The 20,142-nt window shown below is 50.7% G+C and overlaps 8 protein-coding genes across 8 annotated transcripts; 4 read left to right on the top strand and 4 right to left on the bottom strand.

Annotated features, from left to right (window-relative positions):
- Window positions 1–160: 160 nt before the first annotated feature.
- On the top strand, window positions 161–1,640 carry HO133_010393 (uncharacterized protein; the record flags this gene model as incomplete). Its single annotated transcript, XM_037301246.1, has 3 exons — window positions 161–208; window positions 269–728; window positions 793–1,640. The coding sequence occupies 3 exons, from the start codon at window positions 161–163 to the stop codon at window positions 1,638–1,640; spliced, it is 1,356 nt and encodes a 451-aa protein (XP_037154063.1).
- A 601-nt stretch (window positions 1,641–2,241) lies between these two features.
- HO133_010392 (uncharacterized protein) lies at window positions 2,242–4,221 on the bottom strand (the record flags this gene model as incomplete). The annotated part of the gene is made up of 2 exons (XM_037301245.1): window positions 2,242–3,894; window positions 3,985–4,221. 2 exons carry the CDS (start codon window positions 4,219–4,221, stop codon window positions 2,242–2,244), a joined length of 1,890 nt encoding a protein of 629 aa, XP_037154062.1.
- Window positions 4,222–5,197: 976 nt separating this feature from the next.
- On the top strand, window positions 5,198–7,004 carry HO133_010391 (uncharacterized protein; the record flags this gene model as incomplete). Its single annotated transcript, XM_037301244.1, has 3 exons — window positions 5,198–5,486; window positions 5,642–6,097; window positions 6,160–7,004. 3 exons carry the CDS (start codon window positions 5,198–5,200, stop codon window positions 7,002–7,004), a joined length of 1,590 nt encoding a protein of 529 aa, XP_037154061.1.
- Window positions 7,005–7,188: 184 nt separating this feature from the next.
- HO133_010390 (uncharacterized protein) lies at window positions 7,189–8,539 on the bottom strand (the record flags this gene model as incomplete). The annotated part of the gene is made up of 3 exons (XM_037301243.1): window positions 7,189–7,233; window positions 7,284–7,643; window positions 7,706–8,539. The coding sequence occupies 3 exons, from the start codon at window positions 8,537–8,539 to the stop codon at window positions 7,189–7,191; spliced, it is 1,239 nt and encodes a 412-aa protein (XP_037154060.1).
- A 633-nt stretch (window positions 8,540–9,172) lies between these two features.
- On the top strand, window positions 9,173–11,737 carry HO133_010389 (uncharacterized protein; the record flags this gene model as incomplete). Its single annotated transcript, XM_037301242.1, has 3 exons — window positions 9,173–9,335; window positions 9,392–10,785; window positions 10,835–11,737. 3 exons carry the CDS (start codon window positions 9,173–9,175, stop codon window positions 11,735–11,737), a joined length of 2,460 nt encoding a protein of 819 aa, XP_037154059.1.
- A 204-nt stretch (window positions 11,738–11,941) lies between these two features.
- On the bottom strand, window positions 11,942–15,517 carry HO133_010388 (uncharacterized protein; the record flags this gene model as incomplete). The annotated part of the gene is made up of 3 exons (XM_037301241.1): window positions 11,942–12,118; window positions 12,711–15,365; window positions 15,458–15,517. The coding sequence occupies 3 exons, from the start codon at window positions 15,515–15,517 to the stop codon at window positions 11,942–11,944; spliced, it is 2,892 nt and encodes a 963-aa protein (XP_037154058.1).
- Window positions 15,518–16,950: 1,433 nt separating this feature from the next.
- HO133_010387 (uncharacterized protein) lies at window positions 16,951–18,562 on the top strand (the record flags this gene model as incomplete). Its single annotated transcript, XM_037301240.1, has 2 exons — window positions 16,951–16,977; window positions 17,030–18,562. The coding sequence occupies 2 exons, from the start codon at window positions 16,951–16,953 to the stop codon at window positions 18,560–18,562; spliced, it is 1,560 nt and encodes a 519-aa protein (XP_037154057.1).
- Window positions 18,563–19,068: 506 nt separating this feature from the next.
- On the bottom strand, window positions 19,069–19,738 carry HO133_010386 (uncharacterized protein; the record flags this gene model as incomplete). The annotated part of the gene is made up of 3 exons (XM_037301239.1): window positions 19,069–19,232; window positions 19,339–19,476; window positions 19,729–19,738. 3 exons carry the CDS (start codon window positions 19,736–19,738, stop codon window positions 19,069–19,071), a joined length of 312 nt encoding a protein of 103 aa, XP_037154056.1.
- Window positions 19,739–20,142: the final 404 nt, after the last annotated feature.

The raw sequence follows: 20,142 nt of genomic DNA, 5'->3' as shown, positions 1-20,142 counted from the left end.
GCTCAGCCCATCTTCGCCTGGTAGATTTCTGGATTATTTCCCTGGCGAGGCTATAATATGGGTTTCATACCCCCTTATTTTATGAAACGATAGGTCTGATTTTCACAAGTCATTTCACTGGTAACCAACCCTCTAGTACACTCGTTGTACGAATCTCATAATGTCTCAAGCGGGAAATGCCTCGCAGGTGCCCATCGATGTAAACAAGGTAAGATGGAGAACCCTCAGCCCCGTCTAATGTGTTGTCGTCCGATTGACCTCGTGTTAGGGGGTCACAGGAGCCTTGTTCGGTCTTGCCATAATTGCATTCATCATCCGAAGCTATATTTGTATCCGCATTCATAAGAAGGTTCATGTCGAAGACTTCATCCTGCTCTTTGCGGTTATGTCCCTCTGCGCCGCCACCGGTTTGGCATACGCCACGCTGACAGCCCAGTACGCTTTGCTTCAGTTGGTCCTTCATGGCTTCGAAGGTGATATAGTATTCCGGCTGCTTGGAGAAATACCGAGTATATCGAAAGAAGAGAACGCTGCAACAAACCTATGGTGGCTCGTTATTTTCTCTGTCAAAATGGCCTTTCTGTTCTTCTTTCGCAGGCTAATCTCTCGATTACGGAGCTTAAACGTATGGTGGTGGTTTGTTACCGCACTTACCATAATTGCTGGTTTAGTCAGCGTAGCCGCTTCTTGGCTGACTTGCCCGTACTTCACTATTGGAGGCCTTCTTTGTGAGCAGAGACTGTAAAACCGACTTGTTGGATGATTAACTGACGCTGTTTTGTCGTTGACTAGCATGTGCAGGAACCTCTGCAGATCACAGAACCATACGGGACACTGCTATCACGACAGTGATGGATATCATGAGCGATCTTCTTGTCCTATCTCTGCCTGTCAGCATACTGTGGAAAGTCCGTATCAGCGTTCGACAAAAGATCGGTCTAGCATTCTCGCTCTGCCTTTCATGCGTTATGGTAGTAGTGACCATAGTGAGAGTCGCAGGCATGAGACAAAGAGGCAGCGGTAGCGTTGATATTGTCTGGCTGGCTTTCTGGCAGCAACAAGAGTGCAGCATTGCAGTTCTCATGTGCTCCGTTTCTGCCTTTCGCTCCCTCTTCGTTCCGAGTCCAGCAAGGACTCCTATACCACGACAACAAAGGGACTCGCCGAGCGAGAAGAGGAGAAGGTTTCCGCATCGACGTCCTGATCCTGATCTATATGATACCCATGAGACCAACGGGCTCCCACAGATTCCGAGTGCAAAGCTCGCAGGTATAGCCACTGAGATACGAGGAGGTAGACAGTCTGAGGAGACAGCAAGTCTGGATCAGCGATTCAACAGCCACCTTCCACCATCGGAGCATGATCACCCCACAGAGATAGCCACAACCAACTCATCTGCTCGAGATGCCGAGCTTGGGCTTTCAATAGAATCTATGTTACCACACACGTGCCCTGAGACCAGCAATGCCAGGCAGAGCAAATCCAGTGGCACACGATGGTGGAAAGCATTTCTACAGCCCGAAACAGCCCCGACTGCATCTACAACTCGCACCGGGTATTGGGAAGTCATAAGTCTCTTTCGTACCGGACACTCTGAGTCCATCGTCCAGTCAAAGGATCGGACGGAGGGTCAGCTCTGACAATCAACATCATTCGCGACAGTGACGACCGAGGATCGGGGAGGGACGGGATACTGGATTTTTTGCAGCGGTAGCTGGAGGGAACGAAGTGAACAGACATCAAGCAACCAAATGCAGCTAACAGTTATGTGGTACAATTACGAGGTTGGTGTATCATACAAATGACATTGAATGCATAACGTGTAAAGTAGCTGCTTGTATGTGCCTCAGACGGTCAGAGCGTTCGAAGATGGCTAACCTGAAGGGGCTTAGCCAGCGAAGAGCGAGCTTAGCACGCTCTGAGGGACTGAGGCAAAAGCCAGGCTGTGGATGATCGTATGATCAATCAGCTCCGAATCCATCATCTGATTGGCTCAGACATTGACACGGAAATGCTTTTGAAATGAAGAGTCATGAAAGATAATTATCAAGCAAGAGACTGCCGACCGGGCAGATCTGTAGTTGATTCTTATTAGCAATGTCAAGGCTCGGGTATGTACAGTGCTCTCTCATAAGCCATGAATACATTAGTACGTAGATCATGAACCACATAAAAGCCATGCTCCCTCATGTTTCCTCTTCCTCATAGACCTCTCGAACCCTTTGTGAACAAGCAACCCATTCAGAATGTCTCCCCCACTCCACTCAGCTTCCTCGCACCTCTCCTCTCAGGGGGTCCCATTTCCCCTCCCCCAGTGCTCGGGCCCAAACTTATTCTCCGCCCGCTTCCCAACCCACTGAATCTCTTCTTCGCACTCGCGGGCGCGATACCAGGAATGGAAGATTGACCGTCGCCCTTGCCGATGGTGGTTCTCCTCGAAGGCGTAGGGGTGAGGACTTCGCCACTTTCTTCTTCCTCCTGATGCTGGAAAGATGAGCCGTAGTTGCTCAGTCTGCTTACGCTTGCCGAATGGCCGTGACCGTGGGTGCTAGCATAAGAACCTCCAATCGAAGATCGAGGGCGGCGAGACTCGGATTGTGTGGTACTGTTGGCGAAATGACCGAGAGGCGTCTGGCTACCAGTATTAGATTGCCGGCTGCTTGGACGACTGGTGCTCGAGGAAGTGGCGCCGGGTAGATGGCTGATTGATTGTCGAGAGTGAAGACTTGCACGAGAGCTTGGTCGACTACTGTGGGGATCACAACTTGGCGGCCGACTACTGTGCATGTCACGCGTAGGACTTAGCTGTGGGATTCCGAATGATAGCCGACTGGATGGGCGATCAACGGTTGGAGTGTAGGCTGAAGATAGACGGCTGGCCGGACGCTCTGTCGTGGGTGTATGGACGGAAGAAGCATTGGAACCACCTATCCGTTTCTTGTTGCTGCGCAGTGTGACGGTAGCTGGGATGAATGACTGTCCAACAACAGAGCTGCTGCGTGGAGAAGCCTGTGGCGGGGTTGATGTTGGCGCTGGGAGTTTCGAGCGTGCCGATCTGAGTCGTTCCTCTAGGTTCGTCATCTTAGTCCTCAGACCACGAATCTGATGGAGCGATCCGGAATGTGGGAGACCAGGACCTCTCTGCTCCACTTCAGGGCGGTTTAACGTGGTTCGGCGTGCGAACGATGGTGTGCGATCATTGGTCAATGAGACGGAGGGACCGCGAGAGTGCCTCGGCTGACGTGACGAATTCTTCTGATAAGCTGGGCGTGGTGTTGTGTTTGAGTCTGCCATGGAGAGCCTCGACTTTGCTACTGGCAGCGCAGGTGTAGTAATGGTTGTGGGAACAGATCTTTCAGACACGGGTGGGGACGGAGGTGTAAGTGTCTCCGATACTTCAGAAGACGCTGATTTCGTTGGTGGTGTCGCGATGGTCGGTGACGAAGTGGATGTTGTTGGTGATATCTCTGATAAAGCTGACTGAGGCCGGGCAAGGTCTGGCACAATCGGTGGTGGCTGCCTCCGATGCTGCCTTTCTACTGCGCCTTCTGCACGACGAAGCTTATCCTGCCTAATCTCGGCTTCGATTCTGAGATCGCTGAGTTCATCTCGTAGCCGCTGCGTTTCAATTCGGAGAGCTTCTCGTTCTTGCTCGCCAGTCTTGATCTCTTCTTCGGCCATGACTCCACGCTCTATAGAAACGTTATATTTGGACTCTAGATCTTCTAACGAAGATGTTGTATTCCGTGCCTGTCGTTCGAAGTCGTCATTCGAAACCTCTATATCCCGTAACCTAAGCTGCAGGGTCCTATTGGTGTCACGTAGAGTCGTGATCTCTTTCTGGAGTGTATTCTGTGCTGTATTCGCTTCAGCTTTCGACTGTTTGTATTTGCTCTGTTCGAACATTAGATATAAGCCATAAGATCCGGTGTATTGACAGTGTTCTGTTTGTAGGCCCGTCGCCCGCAGTTTGGCCCAGCTTACCTTCCATTCCTCGACTTCAAAGCCCAAGCTCTCCACCTTCTCTTGTAACTGCCTTTCTCTCCTTTCTGCAGCCTCTACATCCTTTTCCAATTCAGCCTCCAACTCCTTGCTAGACGCCTGAAAGTCCGCAAGCTCGGCTTCAAGCTGCTCATATTGTGATTTGTAGTATGCCAATGAATTTTCGGAGTCCAAAGATATACGCGGTGAGGAAGAGATCGAGTCCTCAAGGTTTGGCATGACTGGAGGCAGCCGACCCAAGGCGGCGATGAGGCTCGCGTGGGCAGTTGAAGACTCGCGCCAAGAGCTGAGGCGGAGTAGCTCAAGAAGCCTCCGATGCCCAGGTCCGGGCAGCAAATAGGCGTTTCGGTAACAGCTCGGAATCAGTCTAAAGTGTAAAGCTCAGGATCACCAGGCGCGATGTTCGTAGTGAGCGCTGTAACGTCGTTCCTGACGTGGGCAAGAAATATCTTTCTTGAAATATCATAACAAGTTCCTCCTCTTCAAAATCACCAGATCCCGCGATTCGAATGTCCTGGACGCAGCCTCTGGAAATGGTTGCCGTCGTCGATGCCGAAGCTTGAAGTGAACGGAAGTTACTTCGTCAACATTCAACAAACGCCAAGCCACTAAATTCTAGCGTGCTGTCGGCTAGCAACATGAATTCTTTTGTTGACGCCGCAGTCTCTTTTCCTCAATGGGATGATATTTTCCCCATCTCTGGGATTCGTTTTCTCATTGTATTTCTTCCTACATCTTGGGAAAATTCCGCCATACCATCTGAGGTCCCAAACGCTAAGCCTTCCCTACGTACCCTGTACTAATCTCTAGTTTCCTAGTATTGTTCTGCTTTCACAATACCTTCACTGTTTCAGTAGTCTGTTGTTTTCCCTCTGACAGTTATGGACTCAAATAGCACTGCTTCCTATGATTGGTATTGGTCCGTAGATATCCATATGCCTCGCTGATCTGCAGATTCTGCGCTAGATCCCCGCTGCGGGACGACGTGGCCAATCCCACAGCGACATGGTCAAGCTTATCTACCAAGCCATACATGCTTGTCGCGAACAGGAAGGTGTCGAGCAATGATCTTACATACTTCTCTAGTTCACATATATGGTCTTAAGACGATGCTGCATTCTCTTTTATTTCTTTTCTTTTCAAAAAGTGGAAGTTTTCTTTCTATAATACGTTGGCTAGCGGAAGGAATTTCGCCATGTCGACCAATGAGAAAGTCTTCAGCGAGGATGTCCAAGAGGACACCGTGCTGGAGAACCTGGGCTACCAGCAGGAGCTCAAGCGATCCTTTGGCCTTTTGGGGATGATAGGATTCAGTTTTAGCATCGTCACAAGCTGGACAGCTCTTGGTGGTGTTTTGATCGTTGGGGTGGAGTCCGGTGGTCCTCCGGTAATGATATACTCATGGATAGGTATCAGCGTCTTCGCCCTGGCAGTCGCGTACTCGATGGCAGAAATGTGCTCAGCATATCCTCTTGCTGGTGGGCGTACGTACATATCGGAGCTGAAGTTTCCTATGTGGTAATGAAGTTGAGTCGCAAGACATGTTTCGGGAGCAAGAAGACCTTTCTACTCCCCAAATCTGTCTTGCAACTCCACCTCCTACCTCGAATGAAGACTGCTGACTCCGAAATCTGCATAGAATATTCATGGGTCGCCGTGCTAGCACCTCCAAAGATAGCGAGAGGCATGTCTTGGGCTACCGGGTGGCTAATGATCACTGGTATTCTCGCCATGGGAGCAACAAACAACTTCATTGGTGCGAACTTTATACTGGGCCAAGCCAACCTCTCGTTCCCCAGTTACACCATCGAACGCTGGCACACAGTACTCCTCGCCTATCTCATCGCTTTGATAAGTACTGGCGTTAATATCTACGGGCCACACCTGCTAGACCGAATCTCCCGCTTCATTCTCCTTTGGAACATCCTCTCTTTTGTCATTGTTGTCATAACGATCCTCGCCACCAATGATCACAAACAGCCTGCCAGCTTTGTCTTCCACGATTTTCAAAACTTCACTGGTTTTAGTACCGGCTTTGCAGCGATACTGGGACTCTTGCAAAGCTCGTTTGGGATGTGTTGTTACGACGCGCCAGGTAAGTTTCGTACGAGACATACCCATGACTTTGGTACTGTTTGACTAACAGCGTTTTCGTAGCTCACATGACGGAGGAGATGAAGAATGCTTCCAAGGAGGCGCCTAAAGCAATCATCATGTCTGTCTACATTGGCGCAATAACAGGATTCATCTTTCTGATATCTGTCTGCTTCTGTATCGGCGATATCTCCTCAACAGCCTCCTCAACGACTGGCGTACCCCTCATTCAGATCTTCTACGACTCCACCGGATCTGTTGTCGGCGCCTGCTTCCTCTCATCCTTGATCGTCGTGATCGTGTTGGTCTGCGCCAACGCTCTACTGGCTGAAGGCTCAAGAAGCTTATTCGCTTTTGCGCGTGACCACGGCCTACCGTTCTCCAGCCTCTTTGCCAAAGTGGAGTCCAAAAGACAGGTGCCCGTTTATGCGATCCTGCTCGCTTGTGCGGTACAAATGGCGCTCAACTCGATCTACTTTGGTACCTTAACCGGATTCAATACTGTGATCTCGATTGCAACGGAGGGTTTCTATCTCTCATACGCAATGCCACTGCTTGCCCGCATCCTCTCATGGTTCACAGGAGACGCAAAGATACTGTCGGGTCCTTACAATCTTGGACGATGGGGCATAATCATGAATGTGGTTGGTCTTAGCTTCCTCGTCTTTACATCCATAACGTTTAATTTCCCAACCTTGGCACCCGTGGACTCAGGGAATATGAACTACACGAGCGCTGCCATAGGCATCATCGGGCTGATTAGTATTATCACCTGGCTTATATCTGGGCGAAAGGACTTTACAGGACCACAAATCGCCGGTGCGGTCCCTGTCCTAGAGGTACGAGCGACGGAATTGCTTGACAATCTAGATGAGAAGCTGGCGGAGAAGAGCGAGACCAAGGACTAAGACTGTACAATCTTTGGTCCAACCATATCTGTCGTTACCATTTTCTTGGCCACATGCCGTCTATATGTTGACATGGCAGTTCTGCTAAAGCCTGTAACCCATATGAACATGGGAGTCAAGTCCCAATTTTTGTGCTCTCATGTATTGATTCCCCTTTTTCACATGTTATTCCTGGCTCGAATACTTACTTTGTTTGCAGACCCACAGCACATTGCCTGGCCATTTCAAACTATTACGATGTCAGTATTTCTGGCGGTTACGCAGACCGAGTCTCCTTACCTGCTCATCTGTCTGGCACACCAGAGTCCGATGCCGCGCCTCCTTGCCAATATCTTGGACCACATCCTCAATTGCTTTGTCGTTTTTCTCGTCGTCAACCTCGAATCCGAGACATCTACACTTCTCCAAAATCCTTTTTCGCAATAGCGCTGCTTTTTCCCCAATACCTCCTGCAAAGACCAATGCATCGACTTTGCCCTCCAATTTGACGTAATAGCTGCCGATGAAGCCAAGGATGCGGTCAACGAGGATATCGAATGCTAGTTTGCATCTGGGATCTGATGATGACGAGATTGTGCCGAAATCTGTTGTGCCGGCGAGGGCTTTCCAGCCAGATTTCTTATTCAGGATCTCTTCCGCCTATCATGATGGTCAGCACTTTCGCACCCAATCTCCAGTCACTTGCTCTATGATGGACATACTGTGCTAATATGCAGCTCCTTAGTACTGCCTGGACTTGGTTTTCCAGCGTCGTGGGTGAAATGGAAGATCAGGCTTGGATCCACGTCGCCACTTCTCGTCGCTCCCGGCAGACCCGCCAACGGCGTCAGACCCATACTATTGTCCAGCGATTGCCCATTCTTGACCGCACAAGCCGACGCCCCGCTACCAAGGTGCAACGCGATAATGCTCGTCTCACTCTCCGGCTTCTTCAGGAACTCCGCCACTGATCTCGTGATAAAGGCATAACTGATGCCATGGAAGCCATACTTCCGCAGCTTGTTCTTCTTCGCTATCTCGGGATCAATCGGATACGTTTCGATTTCTTTGGGCATTGTTGAGTGGAATGAAGAGTCAAAGTATGCAATATTCTTCGCTTTTGGCAAAGCCTTCATGCAAGCTTCGACGATGGCGAGGGCGCTGGCGTTGTGTAAGGGTGCGAGGTCTGTGAGATCTTGAAGATGGTGGTATGTATCTTCATCGATCACATGAGCAGCTGGATAGTCCCCTCCGTGTACGACTCGATGGCATGCATGTGTGATGTCGTCTCTGCTGGCAATCTCGGACAGTCCTCCGTCTTTGACCAAATGATCCAATATGTATTCACAAGCATCCTCATTTGATCTTATGCCTTTCACTTCTTGGTTCTTGATTTCCTCGGAGCCGCGCTCGTAGGTCAATTGGGCTGGAGGAGCTGTGAGACCGGATATTGAGGCGTCGGCGAGCTGGGTTGGAGGGTGGCCTTGGGCGGCGGACTTGTAAATGGAGACCTTGACGGAGGAGGATCCGGAGTTGATGGAGAGAATGATAGCCATGGTGCGGGCGTGTCCGATTTGAAAGCGCCAGTTACTTGAGCTATAGATTCCTAATCCGTTCCTCCTGCTCCTTGCTGTTACTCATAGACCTTTTTCAGGCTTTTAGCCACCGCGCTCAGAACGTGAGTCGAAGATGGAGGCTCGCTGGCGATGCTTGCATGTGGTGGGGAGTTGCTTATCGATAAGCGGCGTTAGGCTTTAAGATCTATGGACTTGAGGCAGTATATTATGGAGGAAATCTTTTTTACTGCGTCGAGTTCATGACTGACGTTTGGCCTGGATAGTGGCAATGGTGCTGATAAGCAATGCCAAGAAGGAAATGCGAAGTAAAAGTGAAGCAACGAAGCATCGGCGATGGGATGTCATTCATCAAGGAAGGTTGCGGAAGTGTCTCCGCAGCAAAAACCTACCTTACGTCAACTCGTCCCCAGTCGCTCGTGTCCCTGAGACCCTGTTTCCTTTCCTTCGGACAACGGCACGGCGGCCTCCTACGGAAGTTTGTACTGGACTCTCGCTGGGAATTCCTGGACGACCCCTCTTTAAAGTTGCTTCGACAATCACTTTATTCCTTCTACCACCCTCAGTCTACGAAGCCAAACACCTATCCTCAGATAGTCAATCGACACCTTCAACATGCCTGGAGAAGAGATAGATCGGCCCAATCCACAGCCTCTGCCTTCCCAAATTGACGACCATGTCTTACAATTGGCCGTCAAGCTGGACAAAGAAAAGCTCGACGAGTCCACTTACACTGGACTGCAGGAGTTCAGACGCGCTGCAAACTACATTGCTGCTGGTGAGCCTCTTGACTCCTCCAAGAATCGTGATGCAATGCTAATAACCTGCTGGTAGCTATGATCTTTCTGAAAGACAATGTCCTGCTTGAACGCGACCTCCAATTCGAAGACATCAAGCCTCGACTTCTCGGCCATTGGGGCACCTGCCCGGGCTTGACCCTCGTATACTCTCACCTCAATTTGTTGGCAACACAACAGAAAAAAGATATCATCTTTGTCGTTGGTCCAGGTCATGGCGCGCCTGGCATTCTTTCGAGCTTGTGGCTCGAAGGGTCCCTGGGGAAATTCTATCCGGAGTATAGCAGAAACAAAGAGGGATTGCACAAGCTCATCACCAAATTCAGCACTCCTGGTGGGTTTCCGAGCCATATCAACGCAGAGACACCGGGTGCTATACATGAGGGCGGAGAGCTCGGATACGCTCTATCGGTAGCATTCGGTGCCGTCATGGACAAGCCCGATCTCATCGTTGCCTGCGTGGTTGGCGATGGTGAATCAGAGAGTGGACCAACAGCCACGGCGTGGCATGCCGCAAAGTACATCGACCCCCAGGAATCTGGGGCTGTGCTTCCAATTGTGCATGTCAATGGATTCAAGATCAGCGAACGTACCATCTATGGCTGCATGGACGATAAGGAAATGGTCACGTTATTCACCGGTTATGGCTACCAATGCCGATTTGTTGAAGACTTGGAAGACATCGATGCAGATATGTGTCGATCTATGAAATGGGCTTTGGCTGAAATTCACAAGATCCAGAGAGCAGCCCGGTCTGGGAAGCCAATCATGAAGCCTAGATGGCCTGTCTTGATCATGAGGACACCGAAGGGTTGGGGAGCACCGAAGAAGGTCCACGGACAGTTCATTGAGGGATCATTCCGCGCACATCAGGTACCTCTAATGGCCGCCAAGTCCGACCCAAGTGAATTGAAGCAGCTTCAAGAGTGGCTAGAGAGCTACAAGCCGGACGAGTTGTTCACCAAGGATGGCGGCGTCGTGAAAGCAATCCTGGACATCATTCCCGCCGACGAGAGCAAAAGGCTGGGCCAGCAAATAGACACATATGGCTCACACGAAGTGCTAAAGATTCCGGATTGGAAGAATTATGGCGTCAAGAAAGGTGGCCAAGCGAGCTGCATGCAGACCATCGGAGAGCTCCTTGACCAGGTCCTTGTCGATAACCCTAAGAGTATGAGAGTCTTTTCGCCCGATGAGCTTGTTAGCAACAAATTAGATGCTGTGTTCAACCACACTGGGAGAAACTTTCAATGGGACGAGTTTTCAAATGCTCGTGGCGGCAGGGTCATCGAAATTCTGTCCGAGCACACCTGCCAAGGCATGCTGCAAGGATACACACTTACTGGACGCACTGGCCTCTTCCCCTCATATGAGAGCTTCTTGGGCATCATCCACACGATGATGGTGCAGTACAGTAAGTTTAACAAGATGGTAAGTTACTCCACGAGATCGCATGGCAATACCCTGACTATTCTCACAGGCTCGGGAGACTACCTGGAGAAAGGACATTAGCAGCCTCAACTACCTCGAAACTAGCACCTGGACGCGTCAAGAACATAATGGATTTTCGCACCAGAACCCTTCCTTCATTGGCGCCGTTCTGAATCTCAAACCGAGCGCCGCCCGGGTTTACCTGCCCCCAGATGCCAACACCTTTCTTTCCACCCTTGCCCATTGCCTCCGCTCAACCAACTACGTGAATTTGATGGTTGGCTCGAAGCAGCCTCAACCGGTCTTCCTTTCCCCAGAAGAGGCCGACAATCATTGTCGTGCAGGCGCTTCGGTCTGGAAATTTGCTAGCACCGACGACGGTCTCAACCCCGACGTAGTGATCGTTGGTATCGGTGCCGAACTCACGTTCGAAGTCGTTGAAGCAGCAGCCATGTTACGCAAGCTTTCTCCGGACCTGCGGGTGCGTGTTGTCAATGTTACGGACCTCTTGATACTCAAGCATGAAGGTGGACATCCTCACGCTCTCTCGCATGAGGACTTCGATGCTCTCTTCACAGCTGACTGTCCCATTCATTTCAACTATCACGGCTACGGGGACGAGATCAAGGGCTTGCTATTCGGTAGGCCCAGTCTAAGTCGTGTGAGCGTTGCAGCATATAGTGAGGAGGGCAGCACGACAACGCCGCTGGACATGATGCTGCGGAATGGTGTGAGCAGATATCATGTCGTTGAGGCTGCTATTAGGGGCGCGGCGAAGAGAAATGAGAAGGTTCGCCTGGACATGCACGAAACGCTCGGCGGTATCCGGCACGACCTTGCAAAGGTGCAAGAGTATATCATGAAGAATGGAGAAGATCCGAGTGGTACTTATGACACACCATCATTCGATGGCACCGGGTCTAAACATCGGGATGTTGGTTATGCCGACTGAGAATTTGGACTGATTTTGATGTGTACATCAGGCAAAAAGGCCACAAAATTTGGCAGTAGAAATGGTAAATAATCTCTTGAACAGTGACAACAGCAACACTAAAGAAGCAGCGTCTACGTTGATTGACCCAATCATAGACATCAACAACAATGATTCCCGGTTTCTTGCCCAAAGCTGACGGGAGAATACCCAAGATATCTCTTCTCAGTCCTCCTCAATACGCTTCCGCTCCCAGCTGCTGATTCCCTTCGTCCGTATCAAATGTTCAAGTGTATCCTTGAAATACAGGTCCTGGTTCTCTTCCAGGATTGTCTTCATAATTATTGCGTCTTTGATCACTGCCATGTTGCCCACGATTCTCTCGAATGTATATGAGTTGCCCTGGGTTGTTTTCGGAGCAGTGGCTTTTTATATTCTTTCGACCACAAAGCTGAAAGTGAAGCCGATTAGCTACCGATTATCTATCTGGGTGTTGGGTTGAAACTTACGGCACTTACCCCTCGTTCTCAAAATCCGGTGACACGCTCGTCTTTGTAATGGCGTCAATGAAGCTCAAAAAACGGACTCCATACCGTGGTATCGCGCCCAGAGATCAGATTTCGTTTCACAAACAACCTTACCTAGGCTCTTGGTCTACGAAGTTGAACAAGAACACAGCGGACGGTGGTGGAGGAGTTAAACCCTAAGGACACTTCTTGGCCTGCTACTTCAGATGATCTCTCATGTCCGAGCAGACCAAGACCATCTCATAGACGACGCCGCCGTTCGCAGGTGCGGGAAAGAGGCTCTCGACTTGCACAGCAGCGGCATGGTACAGCTTCTCATTGTCGGAATAAAACAAGGTAACATGCCAATCCAAGCGACATTTCGTAACGTAGATATCCACCCTGGGCCAGTACTCAAAGACTTTGCCCAGATCGTTCAAAACTATTTCCTCTAATGCTTTGTCATTTCACTGTCCTCAAACACCAACCTTCTCCAGTATCCTGCAGTAGTTCCCGGGAAAGACACCCTTTCTCCCACAATAGATCCCCAGAAACCAATCGCCATTGATGTCCTCACACTCTCGTATCTCGGCGCCCCTTGGGAACGCAAGCTCATCTTCCACACCCTCCTGCGGCCAATACGACCACAATGCCAGCACGCGCATACCTACGCCTCCATTAGGTGGATACCTCCCGACGGCCGGGTTATTTGGGTGCGGTATAGAGCCACCGAAGCTTCTACCATTGACGGCTGTCGAGATTGTCTTCGCTTGTGTCTGCTGGCTTTCGTCTCGCCAACGCCACACTTTTCCCTCGGAGTCTGTCGTATCGTTGAGTGCGTGGCCCCCTACAAGGTCTTCGACGACGACGCGTCTTTGGCCCTGGACAGAGTCTTCGAAGCCGATGACGATCATTCTGTGACCGTTGGGACAACAGCGCCAGCCTCTGGGTCCATTCTCAGCACTGATCCTTCCGATTTTGACGAGACGGAGATAGCATGTGGTGCAGATGTCGTAGTCGCCGTCGTTGCATTGGGGACAGTGGAGGCGAGTAGTAGATGGTGGGATAGGGTAGGTGCAAATGTCGCACTTGGTGCTGAACGTGAGGGGAATATGCGATTCGTCGAAAGGCTCTTCCGTCGACTGAGGCCGGGAGGTTATGATGGGGGTAAAGGTGGTCGATGAAACATGTTGTGTCGCATTAGACGGTCCGAAGTCGCCGGGATTAGTAGATAGGGGATAAGAAGCAGGGAGTAGTGGATGTGTGCAGCATTTGCCCTGATTCACGCAAGCATTGCAACAACCCCATTCACCATCGTTACAGACCTCGCATTCCCAAAAGCACTCCGGTGTAAAGGCAGAACAGTTGGAGCAGAAAGGGCCCGACCGAAGACGTTTGCTAGGATCTGATGTTGTCATAAGCCTTTGCTCACTCCCATTTGTGTGCTGACAGCTATCGGATGGTGGACTAAGATATCGATGACCAGTGAGGATGTGTGGCAATGGATGTTCTGGTGGGTAGCCAGCCCCCGAAATCGATTTTTTGTCCCATTGGACCATCGCGTTATGGCCAAAGCCGTACCAATGGAGACAGCCCCGTCCGAGACGCCAGCAGCGAAGGCAAAGGTTATACCTACCTTCGATGCATTGATCGCAATTCATATGCAACTCATGCTCCAGATTGACCTTGCCACATCTTTCGCAAGAGATGGAAGGTTCTGGATATGTGACTTGTGCTATTGATAGGACTGGAAATTCTGCTGGGGGCTGGGGAATGGAGACTGCATCCGTTATCCGTGGCTCAGATGGCGCCCTGGCTGCTAAGCGAGCACTGTCAGTTGGACGAGAAACCTGTCGATTGTTTTGGCCAGCGGCCCAAGGTGAGTCCGAAGCTGAGATTCGTGGCGGTGACACCACAATGTTTGCCAGATCTGTTGTCCGCCTGCCACCGCTTGGAATGTCCCTTGGGCGAACCCTTTGGTTTGAAGAACTTTGGGGTCTGCCGGACAAGTCGGTAGCAGACCGCGCTGCTGCATTAGAAGTCTGCGGTCTATTCGATAGATCTGTGACTGACCGCGCTGCTTGCCTCTGCGTCTCTGAAGCTGTCCGTGAGCTAGACGAAGGGGGTGTCGGAGAAGTCTGCCGCCTAGTCTGCCTAGTCTCGCTGGACGTCCTTCGCCTGTGTCCCTCTCCTGAAGGATAGGCCTCCAATAGATACGGTCTCGAGACTGGGGGATGAGAAGAATGCGTAGTCTGATCAGCCGGGTTGGGAGACCTGCCTGGCCTCCTCTGTTGTCTTGGCTCGTTCGAATTCGACCTCTGCCCCCGCGAACCGGAGACTCTTCGCTGTTCAACTCGATTATCCTGACTCCTAGACATCCTTCCATGCCGTCTTCTGTATGCCTCAGCGATCTTCTCACTAAGTTCATCCTCTTGCCCAACGCCAATGCTATTCAAGTCAATCCCATCCAGAATCCCCTCATCGATAATCTGCCTCAGGATCTCCTCTTCCATCTCCGAAGAGTCCAAATCGCTGGTGCTCAGTAGAGACCGTAGACTAGACTGGTGTCCGATCCGTCTTGCCTGGTTTGCAGCATCTGTCGCAGAAGAGGGTCTCGCAGTTTCTTCACCAAGATCACCACCACTGCTTGGCCCTCCCTCTCGGTCTCTTCTTTGTTGCCTAGCATCTTCATCTCTCGCGTCTCTTGCGCCGTCCCTTACTCGATGCCTGATACCCCTCTGATAAGACCCCGATCCTCCAATTCCCACCTCTCTCAAACTCATCTCCCTCACCTCTTCTACTATCCTCCTATCCTCAGCCTGATCACTACCTTCCCTACTCCTCCTAACCCTCGGTAGCACATTCTCCCCTGGTGTGTATTTGCTTTTGATATCTTCTTTCTCCTCATCATCTCTGGCTCTGCCAGGATTGGCTTGTAGATACATATCCAGCAATGTAGTGACCTTTGCATCTGGCCTGGTATCCCGTACTGAGGCTCGACATGACGGGCACGAGATTGGATATGGGTTCGATGATGATGCTCGAGAGGCTTGCAACACGAACCATTCTTTGAGGCAAAAGCCGCAAAAGGTGTGGAGACAGTCGAGAAGGGTGAGGGGCTGGTGGAGAACTTGCATGCATATCTGAAAGTAGAGAACGTAGAATTGTCAGCCGCTGTGTTAGTTTGAGTTGTGGAAGCCAGATGGGCATGTCAGGCTTGTGTATGGAGGCTCACAGAGCAAGTCAGCTCCTTCTCGAGATCGAGTAAGCCGCCGCTTTGTGTAGCCTCCGCCATGGCTGATGTACCAACCCGTACGACCTTATGTATCTGATATGGGTCGCAAGCTGTATATCCCAGATCTCAAGTGATTAGAATCCTTTCGAGACATCTGTTGCAAGAGCATGTTGCTACGAAGCTTGTAAAGTAGAGGCAGGAGTGCCGCTTCTCTTGCATAAAGTCTAGATCTTTCGTCGAAATAGTCTACACTGGTCACATGATAGGATTGGGGTGGATGACATTTGCTTTTCTCTCTACTTTGGAGTTGCTGTTTCATAGCTAACACTGACTTCGCGTGTCGGCATCATTCCTTGAATGGCCTGCTCCCACCCGAAGTTCCTTCCATTGATGAAAGCAATTGCCTTCTTTTCTGCTCAATTCCAGCGAACAAGACGCATCTGGCTTATCACCTCAGGAACGAAGGCCTGAATCCCCAAAATCTAGCACTTTGAATGGTCCGAGGTCACTTGATCATTTCTATCATTTTGTGGGACAGCTTCAGAACGCTGTCTGGGGAATGGTGATGCCTCAGTCCAACAAGAAGCTTATGGCTGTCTGTCACTCCGTTATAGAAAGATGTCAATTTCCAGCAAATTAGTGAGACTAGGGTACCTTTCTCCCCAGCAATGGTGCAATTCGGCGAGATAAAGAGCAGTAAAAATTTGGGCGAAGACGTGATGGTCTGCTCAAAAGCAATCGGCAGACCGTTGTACTGCAAATGAAACCGACATCGCGTTCACGCTTCTTCAATGTTCTTCATGCAGAGAAGTCGGATAATTCACTTCTTGTGGTCACAAGCGGACCCTGATACTTTGAGAGACCTCAGCGTCAAGACGTAGGATCAGAAAACCAAGGATCGAGTATGTTGTCTATCCACATTACATAGAACCTTGCAAGTGTTTTGCTCGCCTTTCACCAGTTTGAAAAACTTTCTGATCTTCCAATCCCATGTGACTTACAAACAATCCTGCCTATGCCGCGATCCAGACAGCTACATGGAAGCTATCTCCTGATGGCCTGCATGCGTGGAAAAGGGGCTCTCCTAGTCATCGTCTTTGAACTCACTATTGTCGTGACAAGTCTATTCATATGTCAACAGACGCTGAACCATTGATCGCATGCACTTAACATATCTCGGAGAGATTGTGACTTCGAAACTCTAGCGCCACACTATCGGCCAAAGTTCGGGAAATCTCTTGATGAGATCCGGGGAAATCGGCAGTCCAGACATTACTCGTGCTGTCCGAGTTCTTTGATAGAGCGAGGACACCAATAAATCCTTCCACTTAGCCGAATATCGGTTAATCTATTGGTGTCCTCGCTCTATCAAAGAACTCACTTCTGGAACAGCACGAGTATTGTCAAGTGAAGTGAATTGCTCAGTCCGAGACAAATCCTCGTTGCTCATTCTCGATTCTTTTTTGGTTCTCGCAAACTAGATTCCCTTCAATATGGCGCAAGTTTACAACGGCCAGCTGGTACAGACTCTGAGTATCATTACCTGAGACAACGTTACTGACAGAGCCATAGGATGCCTTCGATCTCTACCACAAGATTCAAGAATCCCCGGAAAAAGCCCCGTACATTCTCGGTGGTCCAGCTTTACCGGCTCTAGGTCATGCCATTGCTGGCTCAACCGGGGCAGCGATATCGAACGTCTGTACGTATCCACTCGCCCTCATCATCACTCGGCTCCAAATCCAACGACAACTACGCAAGAACGCCAATTCGCCCCACTCGGAGGAGTACAAATCTATTCGAGACGCTGCAAAGAAAATATATACCAGGGAGGGTGGTATTAATGGCTTCTACATCGGCGTCGTCTCAGACACCTCGAAGACAATTGCCGACTCCTTCCTGTTCTTCTTGGCCTACAACTTTCTCCGTCAGACTCGAATACAGTCCTCCAGATCATCTAGCAAGCATCTCCCGGTCATAGATGAACTGGGCGTGGGCTTCCTGGCCGGAGCCCTTTCCAAATTTCTTACGACACCTGTTGCGAACATCGTTACCCGGAAGCAGACGTCTTCAATGCTTTCAGGTCGAGATTCGGGCAGAGACACAGACCAGGGCTCGTTACGCTCAATCGCTTCGCAGATTCGGGCAGAGAAGGGCGTGCAAGGCTTTTGGTCAGGCTATTCAGCATCGCTGGTCCTCACCTTGAACCCATCTCTCACTTTCTTCTTCTTCGAAGCTTTCAAACGCACTCTTCTTCCGCGCAGTCAACGCCAGAGTCCATCACCGCAGGCAACTTTCTTACTGGCTGCAATCAGCAAAGCCATGGCATCAACGATAACCTACCCTTTCTCACTGGCTAAATCACGTCTACAATCCTCCTCTGGCCTCGATAAACGCGAAGGCTTGTCCACCGTCAAGCTGGAAGGCACTGAGGCACCTAAAAAAGCCCCTAGCAATGTCTTCACTGTGATTCTTCGAATCGCCCAGACCGAAGGCCTCGGCGCGCTATATGAGGGTCTTGGGGGCGAAGTAATGAAAGGCTTTTTCAGTCACGGAATCACGATGATCGTGAAGGAAGCAGTCCACAAGCTTGTCATCCAGCTTTACTACAGCATCCTCACGATGCTCAAGAAGTATCCCAGTCCACAGGAACTAGCAGTATCCGTGAAAGGGCAAGCAGTGCAGGTCGCAGAAAACGTTGAAGACCTGGCAGGATCGGCGAAGGAGCAAGCCGGCCGTACGGCAGAAAATATTAGGGAATCAGCTGAGTCCACAAAAGAGCAAGCAGGGCGAATGGCAGAGAGCATTGGACAGCACGTCAAGCAGACAGCCGTCAGTGTTGAGACACAAGCGGGCCATGTTGCAGATAGTAGTGGGAATTGGACATATGAAAGGGCGGCCAGCGCGAAGACACAAGCGGGGCAGATGGCGGATAACCTCGGAGATTGGACACAAGAGGCAGCGGCCAATGTGGCCGAGAACTTGGGTGAGCGGAAACAGCAGGCCGCGAACATGGCAACAGATGGTATACAAGTGGTCAAAGAAAAGAGCCGAGACCTGGCGACGGAGGCCAATGCCAGGCCGAAGAAGACGGAGGACACCTGATGAGGAACGAAAACAGGACGAATGGAGTATTCGACGTGATTGAAGAGTCGAAGTCAATGCATCATGCGAAGGTCATTGCCACAACAGTCCTGCCACAGAGAGGCCAAGGAGCAAGCACGGCCATGAAAGGTTTGGGCCACACAGTTGAGAACAGGCTGGATTGAAGGCGGACTGATCGATCAATGAGATGGGTGTAGGGAAAAGCGGCAGGCGTCAGTATGCGCCGGCAGCAGAGAAGCAGCGCGTGCGAGTGTTGAGTGAGATTAAATTGGGACACATCAGACATAGTGAAATCGCGTTGGCAAGCAAGATGGAACAAATAGTATCAGTCATCAGTTAAGCAGCCATCATCGTCGATAGCAAGCATTCGATCCATCCCACGTATGCTTAGCAAGCTAAACACATGCCCCATGACGCCTCGTTGGCCTAACGCCAGTAGTAAAGATAAAGCAATCTCCATGCCATGTCCACTCATTGCTCCACCACTTCCAAGCACACATGGACATCTATCCACCGAAACCGTAAAGCGTACGCCCTTGACGCTTGAGCGCATAGACCACATCCAAACTCGTCACCGTCTTCCTCTTCGCGTGCTCGGTGTAGGTGACCGCGTCGCGGATGACGCCTTCGAGGAAGGTCTTGAGGACGCCGCGGGTTTCCTCGTAGATCACTGTGACGCGTAACCGTCAGCATCGTCGGTAAGGCAACGTGAGGGAAGGAAAAACGTAAAGGGAAGGCAACGCAGGGCAGGGCAGGGAAGATTAGGGTAGGCTTACTGGCCGAGATACGCTTGACGCCTCCACGACGCGCGAGACGACGGATGGCGGGCTTGGTGATGCCCTGGATGTTGTCACGGAGAATCTTGCGGTGACGCTTCGCTCCGCCTTTGCCGAGGCCTTTGCCACCTTTTCCGCCTATGGAGAGTGTTAGTAGATGCTTGGATGAGGAGAGGGGTGGGCGGCGGTGAGGTGTAGGGTGGCAACATGGGAGAGGAGCTATGGTGGCAGGGAGGTGATGGTGGAGAGGGTGTAGTGCTTTGGTGGAAGAAGACGCGTTGGGTGACATCGCAACACCGAAAGCGATGACGAATATCGGTGGCAGCGATGCCGACCGCGACGATGAGGGGGATGAGGGCGCGGTGACAGTACGTCAGGGATGTTACTTACGTCCAGTCATGATGATAGCTTAGCTGTTGTAGTGAGTATGACGTTATTGATGATTGTTTGATGTAAAGTTGTAGTCGTTGATGAAAATGGTGTCTATCGTTGGGTGGAGAGAGGCGTTGTAAGATCAGAAAGGAAAGAGGGTGGGGATGGGAGGGATTTAAGTACTGGCGGCTGGGCAGGAGTGATTGCGCTAAAAAAGCAAATGGGTGATGGAACAAGACAAACTCACGGCATTTCTGCCTAGCGAAAATCATTATTAACGAAGCTCAGAAAGCGAGCGGTCAATTTGTCACTTTGTAGGGCTGAAATCTTGGTGAGGATTTGGTTCTTTAGCGCGTTTTCCATCATGGATTTAGGTAACTTAAGCGAGAAAACATCAATTTATCCTCGTGCCTCGCTCCCTTCGCTCCACGT

The sequence above is a fragment of the Letharia lupina genome (assembly GCF_014066315.1).
Source record: "Letharia lupina isolate WasteWater1 chromosome Unknown contig_8, whole genome shotgun sequence".
Lineage (NCBI taxonomy): Eukaryota > Fungi > Ascomycota > Lecanoromycetes > Lecanorales > Parmeliaceae > Letharia > Letharia lupina.
Note: the sequence above shows the minus strand (reverse complement) of the source record. Positions and strands in the feature narration are given on the sequence as shown.